The sequence below is a fragment of the Buceros rhinoceros genome, unplaced genomic scaffold (genome assembly GCF_000710305.1).
Source record: "Buceros rhinoceros silvestris isolate BGI_N320 unplaced genomic scaffold, ASM71030v1 scaffold7895, whole genome shotgun sequence".
NCBI classification, from domain to species: domain Eukaryota; kingdom Metazoa; phylum Chordata; class Aves; order Bucerotiformes; family Bucerotidae; genus Buceros; species Buceros rhinoceros.
In genome coordinates, this window is record NW_010411108.1 from 30,047 (window position 1) to 44,365 (window position 14,319).

The following is a 14,319-nucleotide window of genomic DNA, read 5'->3' on the forward strand; positions in this document are numbered from 1 at the left end:
TCAGGGGCGTCTTCACCATTAAACTTCCCTGCTTTTATCTCTCATACATGTAGTCTGTGTGTTGTGATTTCCTTAGCCCGACTGAAGCCATTAACGAGCATCAGAAGTTTTCTGTGTAAGCTTTGGCTGGTTTCACTTTTGCCAGCCGACACATACACTATTTCGTCGCATTTCCTTTCGGTGGGGAAATAGCCCCCCTTTTCAAACTGCGACAACAACCCTCCCATCATAAGCCAAGTATTGTCTTGGGCACAAAAGCACAAGAATTTAGGCAATAACAGAAGCAATAAGGAGAAAAAAAAAAAAGGAAACAAAAAACCCCGTGACATTTTTAAAACAGAAAACTCCATAGGGTGGGTTGGCTTTTAGGAATTTAATGAAGTTCACACCTGCCTGGCTGCAGGCAATAACAGAAGCAATAAGGAGAAAAAAAAAAAGGAAACAAAAAACCCCGTGACATTTTTAAAACAGAAAACTCCATAGGGTGGGTTGGCTTTTAGGAATTTAATGAAGTTCACACCTGCCTGGCTGCAGCAAGAGTTCTGCAGGGAAAGCCAAACTCGACTCTATTTCACTGTCATTTTTCATAGAATGTATGAGTTCCAGACTGAGGTGGTCTTTCTTCCTTGCCTGCTAGACTCTCTTTTTTATTTTTCTTTTTTAAATTAGCTTTGTAATTTACCTACCTCCCACACTTGTCCTTCTTATTAAAATCTGCTCCACTGCTTTGCAACAGTTTTATACATTCCACATTACTGAAAAGAGAAGAGAACAAAACATGAACAAAATAGGAGTTTACATCTTCGTTGCCCCCTGCCCCCTAAAAGGAAAAAGTTACTCTATTTTTGTATTATTTGCCGTGTCAAACCAGGGTACAACCAAATACAATGTGAAATTCAAATAAACAGAAAATGAAGCTTTAAAAGAAAATTTCATTTTTTCCTCAAAAAGTCAAACTTCTCTCCTGCAGAAGAAAAAACCATTTTTTTTCCAAAGAAAGCACAGTAAATGTGATCTGAATTCAGTGTGTTTGAAGATTTTCAATGGGAGCTGCACTCTAGTGCTTCCCACACTGAACTGTTATTTTAGAAGAGAGCTTCCAAAGCAAGTTGTTGTTAGCTTATAAAATGCCAGTCTAATAACGAGGAAGTGACATTTAACGAAACCCACCTCCAGCAAAGCATTCACCATCAAGCACCTTGCTCAAATCCTGTTTGCTGAGCAAGATTTAATCACTATTGTTACTTTTAGGTTTATTCTCATGGAATTTATCGACTGCTGATAGATTTGAGCACATCTCTTAGTGCTTTTTTATAAGGGATTTTATCATTAAAGTGATTGTCATATCTAAACTGCCTTTATATCAGTGGATGAGTTGGACTCAGTTGCTTTGCGTCTATTGAAAGAATTCACCACATCATAACTGCTTATTCATCTTGTTTAAAAGCCAAGTGATTTTTAATAGAAAATAAACCAGCTGAATTCTCACATCTTTTGTAATTCAAGCAAATAAATGTATGACTCCAAGCCAGAAAATGACAAAAAGAAATGCAGCATTTTCCAAGACTCCTTGTCATTAACAGGGGCAATAAATCATTTGTGTTCATGATCAGATGAGCAGGCCTTTGAAATACATTCTCTTCCTTGTACCCATGCAAGTCCCATTAATGTAATGGGGAGTAACAGGCACGTGACAGGAAAAAAAAAAAAAAGCCTTTTGTATAGCTCCAGCTCCAGGAAGAAAAAAGACTGGATGCAATATGTTGGCGTATGTTCATCCCTACTCTAAACTGCTGTTGCACAAAATAGCTCCAGAACACTCTCCACAACGCAATGAAAATAAAAACACTGGTTAGTGATGACAATTGTAGTAAACCACTGGAAAAATATGTTGTATTTTCATTAGCCACTTATTTCTTATGAAGCCTGTCCTTTTCTTTAGGACTTTGAGGTGGTTTTTATTACCCTTTTGAGGTGCAATGTTATCAAAGAGGTAGCACCCAAACTATACTATAATCTCCATCTGAGCACCAGTCATGCCTCCTCTATTCATGTGAGAGAAGTATCAAGAAGAGTGATAGCATAAGAGTAATAAAAAGAGTATTTGGATCAATTTTGTTAGTTTTTTGTAGTAACAAAAACTTTGTGATATATGTTTTGGTCCACCAAGAAGAAAAAACAACTTCGGAAAGCCCGTTGAGTATTTGCTATGGCTGACAACCAGTTCTGTTTGATATAACCACAGAGGATCCACGCTGGGTTCTAGCCAAGGCTCCATTTCAGCTGTTTTCTCAGCCATAAAGTATCAACAGAAGAGTCAAAACTCAATGTTTGCCAAATGCATCGTCCTTTTGCTAGGTTAACTTCACAGGACTCCACTGACAATTACTTGGAAATATTTAAACTAACTGGTTTCTACATTTACAATTTAAACTGATGTATTTCAGTTTTCATTTGTTTCCATTTCTGGCCTGCCAGCACTTACCAGGAATGCATCACCCTTAGAGAATGACAGTCTTTTGACTTTCTAATTTGGAGGTTGGGGGTTGTTTGGTTTGGGTTTGTTTGATTTGATGGTTTTTCTTTTAGAAACTTTAAAACTTGCACCTGAAAAATGGGAAAGAGGGAGATGAGCCGCATTTGAACTCCAGGGTTGCAATCTGATGTGCATTGTTGCATAGCTGTGTTTTTGGACAAGGACACAGCCCAAAAGTGGAAGCCAGGAATAACTCTACTGCCAGCAGCATCACAGAAGCTACAGCTCCTCCTCCACACTTGCTTTGCCCTAGGAACTGATGATTTCCTACTGACTGCTGGCCCTCAGCAACTGCTGTAGCCAACAGACAGACCTGGGTGACTGTAGAACCCCCACACAAAACTGGTGTAGTCTTCACAGGGGCATGAAAAAAAGAGTTTTACCCTGTGCCTGAAACCCACACTTCGAGACACAACCCAGTCCTCCGCGGGAGAGAGCTTTGCTTTGCAAGCAACCTCTACACGAGGACAGTGGCAAAAGACAGCCTCAAGTGACCCAAATTTGACATCAGACCACTCTGCTTCCCTTGCACCACAATAAATTCCTTTGTGGTTGGCACCATCAAGTTGGCCGGCACCCAATCTGCAACGAAGCCACAAAATAACTTACAACAGCTCCAGTCACAGCTACTCACCCTCCTGCAGCGGCAGCGTGGAGGCACGTTCTTCCAAAGCTATCAGGGGTGTCTATGTCAAAGCCTGCAGACAGCACGTGCTCATTACTAAACAAGGACACTATGCTATACTTTTGTCCTAGTTAAACCACAAGAAACATTGCAGAGACAGAAAAATCAGTTAGTTGGAAAAAAACAGAACGCAAGCAACTACAGTCAGAACGAGGTTGTCACAGGAACGGCAAGCGGCTGCCCCAATTTGGCAGCTCTATAAAAAGAGCTGCAAAGTTGACAAGCAACTATTTCCACATCCAGCTCTGCACCACATCCCTATTTAAAACCATGTGACAGGCATTTATGAGGCAGAAAGTTATCAAGAGGACTGGGATAGCAGGTCGTGAAGACAGACAACATGAAGAAATGAGGAAAAACCACAGTGTGAGCCTGAACATGAAATAGGGCCATTTTTATTGTGAGTGTTTTTCAGGTTGGAAAGAGACTTCCAGGCATGCAGGAGTATTCATCAAGATGCACAAGGCAGTATTAACTCTGGTCACCCAGAGCTCTTCCTTTTCCTTGCTGATCTAGTGGTCCAGGCCAGAGCGTGCCAAGGTTTAATTTAACGGAGTACGTAATCGCCATTTTTCACACTTTTTTATAGCCTAGGGACTCAAGTTTAGTTGTAGAAGATTTTACATGTGAAGTGATGATGCAATTTTCTAGAAAAAGCATATGTTCTGCCTTGTGATTTTTTAACTGATGGGAACTCTTGCCTGGAAAAAAAGATTTGGGATTTGGCACCCAGTTACTGCCTCTTTTCAAATGGTTGTGTCAGCAAACTCCTGCTGCTTCTGCTCTGGGCTTTAGTGAGGATCCTGAGACTGCTCTCTTGACACCACACTTTCACTCACTTCCCCTCTCGCGTCCATGAAGCTCTGGCCAGCCTAACTCCTTTTACTCTGTCCAGATTCAGAAATATGCTTTAGCTGGATCTAAAAATACATAATCATCAGTGAAAAGTAAATACTTGCATCATGCAGGCCTCACGGAGATCATTTCTGGAATTATTCCTTTAGGGGCAAAAACCCCAAACAAAACAGTATCTCACAGTCCTACAGTTTGTAAAAGGGTCCTAAATTTCCTCCCTCCTCCTGGTGAATTGATATAAACCCTCTGAACCTGCCAGGAGAAAAGACCTTAAAGCATGAACAATACAGGATGCGAGGAAGTACCAGCATGCCGTTAGGAAAGGCTCGCACGCTCCCTTACACCACAGCACACAGCCAGACACTGCAGCACAGGAAGTCTTTCATTTGAACAGTCCACAACAGTGAGTAGAAAGGGGCTGTAAGCAGCACAGACACACACTACTGGAGCTCCACAGACACTGCGGGGTTTACTTACCCGATGACAACAATTTCCTGCAGCAGTCAGAGTGAGCATTCAGCGCTGCCAAGTGTAAAGGGAACATGTTGTGGATCCCACACCTGAAAGGCACAACAGCCTCATTACACAGAGCCATGTGAAACCGCAGGTTGCGCAGAGACACGATACATCAAAAGCTCCTTCCCCAAAGGCAGCGGGTTTTATCCTTTTTGAGGAAGATTCTTCCTGCCACGTTATTTTTATCTGTATTTCCTTACCAGCCTACTTGTGAGCTTAAAATATTCTGATACAGCAAAACCTTGGCATTATGCTTTGAACAGAATGTGGCAGGAAGGTTTCTAAAAACTCAAGGTGAAAGCCAAGGTAAGCGAGGAAGCGAGAGAGCAGATATTGCCTGGAGTCAATTTTCCCGCACGGGATGCACAATTTCATGCATCAGCGACACATACTGCAACTGCCATTCTGATGCAAAAAGTAAATGCTGAAATCTTCTCAATACTATTTCTGAAACTCATTTTTTCCTGCAGTTAACATCCTTTAGATAACTCTCATGTGGGTTTTCAAAGCTTCCCCTGCTTCCCTCTCTCTCTCCCCCAGGGCTGGGGTAGATGATGACTCCTCTTCACACTTTCCTTTAGTCTGCCATGACACTTCTTTCTTCCTACATCTTAAGAACTAAACATCTAATTTTCCAATTTGCTCCAGCTACTCTCCTTCACTCCCTTTCACTTTGTCCCCCCTTTAACACATGACCCTCTTTTCACACTATAAATTCTCAAAGCAGACCTGCTGAGTAGAAAAAAGGTAGGCACCTATCGTTAGGCTAAATCTGTGTTAGACAACCACATCATTTTTACACAAGCTGGGCACTCAGCAGCTTTTATTAATATCAGCCAACCATCCCAGTTCAGTCCCTAAGCATGTCTCTGTTTACTGTCTTCGAAGACTTTTGGGTTTAGACATCTCGGCTTCTGTCATATAGCATTGTTTTTTGAAAAGCATTTTGTTGTTCTAGAGGTATTATCCTGCTGGCAGTCCTCCAAGTGCATAGAAACATGGAGGCTCTGAAACCAACTATCTCATGGATTGTCATCCATGGCCTGCTTCAGCAGATACATCTTTGAAAAATGACAACCCCCTGAACAATAGCAGACAGATTCATATCTGCCAGACAATTGGTGGATGGGAAAGTATGATCACATCACGGAAGAGGACTTCAGATACAGACCCAAAGATGAAGGAACTGCCTTATCTGCAAGACTTACTGTAAATCGTCATTACTTATGAAGCTTTAGACAAAAATGAATACGACTGTTTTATAAAGGTATCTTGCTCTCTCCAACAGTTTATACATAAAAGTATTGAACTAATTTTGGTTCGTTTTTTAAAAATTTATTCTTTCCAGAATCCACAGGCCCATCCTTCCTCTGTCTTCACATTCCATGTGCCCTCCTAGCTGCCTTACCACACAGAGGAGTGACTTTTGGAGCCGTACAAATTTTAGTGTTGTTAGATGTCATCTACATCCTAGAGCAAATCTATTAAAAGATGATCTCACAGCCTGTTCTTTGAAGGAAACAGCACAAGGTCCACCAAGCTGTTGCATCTGTATTACCAGGTTGCATTTTTTAGCTGTGGATTCATTTATCTGAGCTAACATTGAACATTCTCTACTGCTGTTCTTCTTTCCACACCTATTTCCCTCTATCTCCTCTTCTGCCTAGTTATCTAAAGCAATGTTTTTCTTCTTTTAAGTCAAGATGTCCTCCCAGCACGTGTTTTGTCCAGTTTCCATTGACATACACTATCTGCACATCTGCTAACCAGCACCACACTTCTATAAAGCTGTTCACACTGGTTCCTCTCATCACTTAGACACCTCCCCCTTTAAATGCGGTTGCCTCAAAAACTGACCAAGCTGTCTGCAGTTGTTGCTAGCAACACTGTAGAGTTTTCTTTTTAAAGCCAGTTTGGAGAGCTCAGCCAGAGTTATTTAAATGCAGCACCTATGAAAGCCCGTTCCCAGCGTTTCAATGCCTCTTGTTTAGCACAGACAGCAGCATCGTTTGGATCTACCTGGTATCTCTGAGCCAACTTCTTATTTCACTTATTTCTGCTACTGGAAACAGTATTTTATTCCATCAATGCTCCAGTCACCCAGGTGTGAAATTTCTAACTGGATAACCCTGATTTCAAGAGTGGGCTATCCCAGTGCATCTCATTTTCACCTCAAGATAAGAGACAAACTGAGACTCACTGTACTGGAGAAAGAGCTAGGAAAAACAGACATCTATTTAGACACCAAGCTTTTCATGTTGGCTGTTAATAAAATCCAGTGATGTCAGCTGAAGCCTGTGGTATTTCATGACCCGTTGAAGATCTGTTCCACCTTCCAAGTTTGCATGGTGACAGTTGTACTTGATAAAGGAATACAGGCAAATGTGCCACTTTCTTCAACATAATCAAGCAAACAAACAAAGCACTGAGAGTTGCAAGTACCCTCAAAATTAAAACCAGCTCCTTTGCATCTGGAAACAGGTTTTCTAAACAGGTAAGTCAAGAGAAGTCACTGATTTCTGCGAGAGATTCTAGTAGAAGAATGAGAGATTCTAGGTAGAAGACTTAAATTATATTTTATCGGAAACCACACAACAGTAAGACAGGCTCTAGTTATATTGAGACAAGGAATACTTAGCAACATGTGCTTTGCAACACTGCATTTCTATTGATTTTCCTACATTACACCAAAAGATACACGGAGATTGTTCTTTTGTCTTCTGTGACAGGTCTCTAAGCATTAGGCAAATTTAGATACTAAGGAATATGCACACAATTCCCTTGGAAGGCACATGATTCTTTTCAATTATGTTTCCTAGACAAACTCTTTGCTGCAGACTTTCTCAAGTCACTGTGATCAAGATGCACTTTATACAAAGATGTACTTCATGTACGTTAATTACCACTGTGCCACATCAGTGCTTTAGGAAAAAAAAGCAGTACTTGCCCTACTTGTAATCGCGTAACTGGGCTTAACAGGAATTTAGCAGGGCTTCCTTCCCCTCCACACTTCCCAAGAGCTCATTTTGTAGCTGTGTCACCCAGTGAGGTACGGTACAGCCTGTCCTGTACTGTATCCATTTTAACCTATCCATTTCAACCTTCACACTCAGAACCTGAGGAGTGACTGAGCTTCCAGGCATCAGATATAACACCTGATCATTAGAAACAGCTTCATCTTCAGCCACCTACTTGGCAGTATCAGCTCCGCTGGTTATGAGGGTGTTAATCAAAAGCTCATGTCCATATCTTGCAGCCACATGCAAAGGGGTGTTACCATCCTTATCAACACAGTCAATATCCCCTCCTGCAAAAGACATTTTCATACAGTTTAACACTGAGAGATTAAGCATGAACCAGTGACTACAAATGTTTTTCATCTCTAGTGAATAACCAGTTCAACTACAGAGAAACTAAATTTCAGAGACCAAGGGCTCCCATGAGAATACAACTAGAAACTTTTTCTTTTTTCAATTTTTAAGTAATTTGAGAAAGAAAGTTGTGCCTCCTCAGCATTAAAAAAAGACCTAAATACAGCGTTGAACTCTTGTTTTCAGGTTAAGAATCACAACAGCTCATCTAGACCTCCATCAGCAGGAGGAATATGGGAATTTGTTACCAACCGAAATCCCAACTTGTGAGGACGTGCTGGAATGAGAGTTGTCAGTACAGCCCAAAGCCAGAAGCTGATGGAGAGCTAAGCAGATCTCAGAGCAGTCCTTTGGAGCTCCGGGTCAGAAGAATTAAAAATTGCAACCTTGGAAATGCCTTGGAAAGTCGTTAAACAGGCACAGAAGCTCACCGTTCTGAATGAGGGTCTGCGACCGTGTGAACCTCCCATGGACAGCTGTCATGTGCAGCGGACTCTTCCCATCCTTACTCTAACAGAAACAAATCATAAAAGCAACTATTTAGCATGTAAAGCAGTGGCAACAATTCAAAGCCTCTCAGCTCAACATCCTACAGCCATTCTTCAGATAAAACCTCCACTGGCTTCAAAAGTCTGTAGGACTGAATCTAATACATGATGGCAAATGCAGAAGGCGTAAGCATACAAGTAAACCAGCTCCTCAGCAATGAGTAGGAAATGAGCTGGATGGAGCCTGCCCTTACAGCCTGGCAGCACACCTGCTAGAAAACTACAGATATATGACATCCTTTAAAATAACATTCAAAGATAGTAACATTTCCCATTCAGTCATTATTTTCCCTCAATCTTTCAATGAGAGGATTAAAGAAAAGCAGAAGAACCATAAATCTAAGTAGGAGCAGCCTGAGAGATTCAAGAACTACATCGTGTTTATCAATCTGCATTTTAGAGATACATCCCAGAATAAAAGACACTATATTAAAAAGTTTTAGTTAATAAAGAATCAAAACAAAGATGTCTACAAAACACAATTAGAAAAAACAGGGGAGGCATATGAAAGGAAAGGTACCATGAGCGGAGATCAATGATTTGGGTTCTAGAGAAAAAAACCTGAGATTGGGGAAGCCGAGGACCTGAGAAAATAGCAAGGGAAGGGGACCATCCTCACGACTCACATCACTTCATGTTCATTTGCATGCAGTTCAGCATTCACCAGAAAGCACAATCCCAAATTTCACACACTGACTATTCACTGATCTCAAGGGACTTGCCAGAGGTGGTAAATGCTAGGAGACCAATTTTACAGATGGGAAACTGAAACATGTGGAGTTTAAAGAGAAGCAGTCAAAATTCTGTATGAACTCAAGAGATCTCAAGTCTTGTGGTACCTACACCAACCACTACCCTCTGCTGGATAACAGCAAATACCTTTCAGCTCCATTAAGATGTATCAATTGTATCTCAAGAGCATGCAGATATCCTAAGCAGAATCAATCAGCCTTCGTAAACTCAGGCTCTAAAATAGGTAAACAACCAACCTGAAATTCTTACCTCCCTGGTAAAGCCAAAAAGAACATTTCAGAATCAGGTTTAATTAAATCTATATTGTAGGGGGAAGGAAAACATCAGAAAGGAATAGTTCCTTTTCTTACCACCTCTCTCTGAGACAACATTTTGACCTGTATTTTAGTAGGGGGAGAATGGCTGATCTAGAGTTTAAGGCTGTCATATTTATCAAGGCACTGAGATCTCCTCTGTTGGGAAGTAATCTCATCCAAACAGTTTAATGATCAACATTCTCAGCATCACTCTACTTCCAGCAAGGATTTAAAGCTACGCTGCATAGTTTCCAGTCTCCTGAGGTATGCAAAATGGATAGAGTAAAACTGAAGAGCTGCAATGCAAGTTTTACCTGAATGTTAACATCTGCCCCATTATTCACTAGTAGTTCCAGACACAGTGCTCCATGCGTGGAGGCAGCAGCAAAATGCAAGGGAGTGAAGCCGCTATTATTAGGCTGATTTACATTAGCACCATAGTCAATCAGCTCATTAACAACAGAATCCTGACCGTTGTAACAGGCAATATGAAGTGCGGTATTTCCATAGACGTTCATTTCATCAATCTAAAACAAGACAAGGAGACACAGTTGAAATTACAGACATCAGCTTCCAATTTTAAATAATGAATCGCATACTGCAAATGGGAATAGCTGGAGGCTTGAACTGTGACAGGGCATCTTTCTCTCCAGCAAATTTCACTGACAAAAATATACTCACAGAGAGCTTAACTTGGAAGGCTTTACCTTTACTATTATTAACTTTTTATCCTACTGGCAATTTCTAAAAGCCAGGATGAAGCTTAAAGCTGAAAGCAGGACTATGTAATAATAATGACAAAAGTTCTAAACTAAAAAGCTCACAATCTTTATTTTAAAAATATTAAAACACTGACTATTAAATTTTTGTTAACAGAATGAGGCTTAAGAGCTCTTTCGACAGATTTCTTTTGGGAAGGGAGCGAAGGTGTCTGAGTGAAGGTGAAACTGCACAGCCATTTACACCTCAATAAGAAACCACGTTCAGTAGTTCAGTATTTAAAGATGTAATTAAGATTATGTTCCTTCTTGATGACTGGCTTAGTATTCAACTGCTGTTCTGTGAAATAGGACAAGACAGATTGCACAAAGACTCAGGGATGATGTGAATACCCTTCCAGAAAATACAGGTGTCTCAACGATCATATTCCCAGTGGTAAAGAATGTGAGATTTAAAGGTAATTAGCATAGTACTCCTATTAACAAGAAACACCTATTCGCCTTCAGCTTGACAGTCAACAGCTTGTGAACATGGACTTCTGACTTTTTTTGGCAAGTCAAGTCAGCTGAAAATGGAATGGCAAATGCAATGGCTTCACTTGACATCTTTGATCATCCAATCAAAGGCTCTTCTGGTCATCTCACTGCTGCTTTGAACCACTGAGTTGACAATATTACACTAAGAGAAGTCTGTGCCCAGAAAAATCTCTTTTCCAGAGTGAAAATAATCCTTCCCCTTCCCTCCATCAGCTACACAGGAAATATGAGTCCCCGAATTTACACAGCCTGAACTGCTGTTGAGTAAAGGACTGTTTAGTAGTGTATATGTTGAGAACAACCACTCATCCTATCAAAGGGATTGCTGAGACAAGCCGAGTTTCATTATTTCATCTTCCTCTGCAGGAACAATGTATATATCCTCATTTCTTCAGCAAGGTGGCCAGGAATTTACTGTCCATACCAGACATTTTTTATTCCAGAATGTTTCCTGCCTCTTGAGCCAATTAACCACATGAAGCACAAAGTGATGCAGAAAATGGGAACTGTTTTCCTTAGAAGCTCTGCCAATGTCTGTAGCAGCATCCTTAAGAAAGAGGAAAATATCTCCAAATATGGAGAAACACGGAAGCCACAAAAAGCACGTTACCACATACCTCCACCCCCAGGTTAAGGAGGTGTTTCACAATGTTAATCTGCCCATTGGATGCAGCGGCATGAAGCGGGGTGTAACCTTTCTTGTCTTTACAAGTCACTTCTGCACCATGATTAATCAGTAAGGCAACAACTTCCAGGTGACCTTCAAAACATAAGAGACAGTAATCAATGAGTATTACCATCCTACAGCATCACTGCTCCCAAATTACTGCTCTCTCGCTAATGCACTGCCCCTTTCGCTGCTGTTTCACACCACCCCCACAGTTTTACAAGGGAAAAAAAAGGCATTTTCATAAATGTTCTTAATCCTGGCCTATTCCAGCCAAGTATTCTTCATGCTGGAATTAGCCAAGAGAAAAAGACCAAAATGAAAAAAGCAACACAAAAGGTCCACAATTAACTGTGTTTAAAAGGAAATTACAGCCAAGTTCTCACCAGCGCAAAACCTTAAATGGACAGTGTATTTAGATCAGCTGAACCCTTTCCTCTTCAGGGTAAATACATTGCTCACTTTCCATGGCCAGGTCTGCTCTTGTCCATTTAAAAACATGCTTCTGGTTTGTGAATAAGAAATTAAAAAGAAGGAGCATCAGCCCAAGCCTTACCCATGTATGCTGCCCAGTGAAGAGCTCTTCTGTCCTTTTTGTCAAAAGCATTGATGTTTGCCCCCTTGGCTAAGAGCAAGTTCACCATCTAGAAACAACAGCAGCAAGTAAACCAACCCTGCAGATCACACACGCACTCAATAGCTCATAATGAACTAGCAATACAGTTGCGAATCACAAAATCCCACTTCTGAATGACAAATTCGTGAATTACAAACTACCACTCCTCTTCCTTCTTTTAATTACAGTACAACTGAGCAACTTTTGTTGACAGAAGCCTTCTGTTCCAGTCTAAGAGTTTTTATTCCATACCTAAACGTTCAAGTGTGGAATGGGCAAATGGAGATCTTTGCACCTGGATCTAAAGACACTAGTAAAACTCTTTACATAGGGGCTTTATTTACAAAAGTGTGTTTTTTTCATATAGAAACAGTCATTAGACTAGAAGATAAATTGAAAAAACAGCATCATATTTTCTAGAAGACTAATTAGAAAAGCAGACCAACTGGATCTCACACAGTTGAACACTTCTTCAGTATGAAAGGAATCCACCAGTTCTCCCTTCTTTCCATTCTGCCACTTTTATTTTCACAGACTCAAGCTCGAAAGAGCCCAGGACACACTCGAGTTGCCAGAGCCTGTGGCACCACCAGCTCTCCCAGTCTGCATGCGCCTCGCATGTTGGTTCTGCACAGTACCTTCCAACCACTTCCTTGTTTCTGCAGGTAGAAAACCTGTCACAGTTTGGAAAGCACCTGAGCGACAGGATTCCTAGGTGTCAGGGATATGGGGCTCAGTCCAGACCCAGCCATGGCAGGCAGCCGTTTGAACCGAAAAAATAAATCAACCAACCATCAATTACGCTCTCAAACAACTTGCCTCAATGTGGCCATTCAGAGCTGCATGGTGCAATGCTGTCCGCCCGCCTCGGTCAGAGACATTGACACTGCTCAGCATGGGGATGATGACCTCCGCGCACTTCACTGCCTTGTTGGCAGCCGCCACATGCAATGGTGTCTGCCAGTTCTTGTCCCGAGCATTGACATCAGCCGAGTGCTTAATCAATACCTGCACCGCTTCCTGCAATGGCAACACAGCATTGTTGATTCAAATGCCAGAGTACACATTAGCTCTGCTGTCATTTAGAGCAGTGTCCTCACAATCACAGTTTCCCAATTCGATTTTAGGATGTACAAATCTGCCTATACAGAGAGCCCGGCCTGTTCAGGTTGATTCACCTTCAGTACCTCAGTCACCATAACTGTGTTCTCGTTGTAGAAATGAACGTACTTTCTTGAGCTCACTGCTGCAGAAATTATTTACAAAATGAAAAGCACATAATTCTGGACAGTAAAATCAAAGCAAAGAGCTGTAGGTTTTATTTATAAACAGGAAAAAGGAGAAAATAAAACAGAATATGTGAGAACAAAATTTTAGCTTTGCAAAAAACATGAGAATCACAGGCAAGGGTCGACTCTGCTGTCCCCGTTAGCGTTAGCATTCCTTCCCTCCCCGAGGGCTGAGCATAGGCCAAGGGTCTTCACTGCAACATCCATTTTGTCAGCCTGAGACCAAACAACATCTTTTAAGATTAATTCTGCTGGTTAAAAGTGAATATTTCCCAGTGAGAAAATGTACCATGCTCTCTTGAGAGACTCTCGCTGGAGAATTCACAATCGGTTATTTTCTGCTCCTATTCATGCATCTGCCACTAAGCAAGCCAGATGAGAAAACAAGCCTCTCTCAAAATTACATTTTGTTCCTCCTTTCTTTTTCCCCCACAAACAAACAAAACACAAAGGAACCATTGGGACACAGTAGCATTCAAGTAGCCTTGTCTGCTAACTACAGCTCACAGCTGGTAAGTTCTACATAGCACTTTATTCTTTTTTCATAAACTGAAGTTTTCTAGTAAGCCCAGCCAAAATTTTATTGGAATAACAAACACATAGTGTGTTTAAATAGCACTTCTGTATCTAGAATGTCCCAGGATAGTGCCTGCAGTCCATACCAACAGAAAATCCATTAGTAAGAGCTTTAGTTCTTTGTCCTTAACCAATCTCAGCAATTTCATTTTCCACAGACATCTCCCAAACTGTCCTCTAACAGATTTGTTTGGTTAGCGACATTGCACCTCTTACAGCACCAATACTGATTTATTGCTATTGATGTCTTAATAAGATTTTGTTGGTTTTTTTAAATTACACGCCTACTATTTTAAAAGCCATTTAAGTGTAATTCACTGGAAACCTACCCAGCTGGGACATGAAGTCAGCAGGA

The 14,319-nt window shown here is 41.1% G+C and overlaps 1 protein-coding gene across 1 annotated transcript in view; it reads right to left on the bottom strand.

Annotated features, from left to right (window-relative positions):
- Positions 1 to 14,319, bottom strand: part of ANKRD44 (ankyrin repeat domain 44) — a gene marked incomplete at its 5' end in the record, with an annotated part of 54,301 nt that overhangs the window by 26,617 nt on the left and 13,365 nt on the right. Inside the window, 9 exons of the mRNA XM_010135879.1 lie at positions 687 to 755; positions 3,171 to 3,234; positions 4,554 to 4,636; positions 7,785 to 7,899; positions 8,395 to 8,473; positions 9,875 to 10,087; positions 11,434 to 11,576; positions 12,040 to 12,127; positions 12,919 to 13,119. Of these exons, the coding sequence (XP_010134181.1) occupies positions 687 to 755; positions 3,171 to 3,234; positions 4,554 to 4,636; positions 7,785 to 7,899; positions 8,395 to 8,473; positions 9,875 to 10,087; positions 11,434 to 11,576; positions 12,040 to 12,127; positions 12,919 to 13,119 (1,055 nt within the window). The remainder of the gene's footprint in view (positions 1 to 686; positions 756 to 3,170; positions 3,235 to 4,553; positions 4,637 to 7,784; positions 7,900 to 8,394; positions 8,474 to 9,874; positions 10,088 to 11,433; positions 11,577 to 12,039; positions 12,128 to 12,918; positions 13,120 to 14,319) is intronic.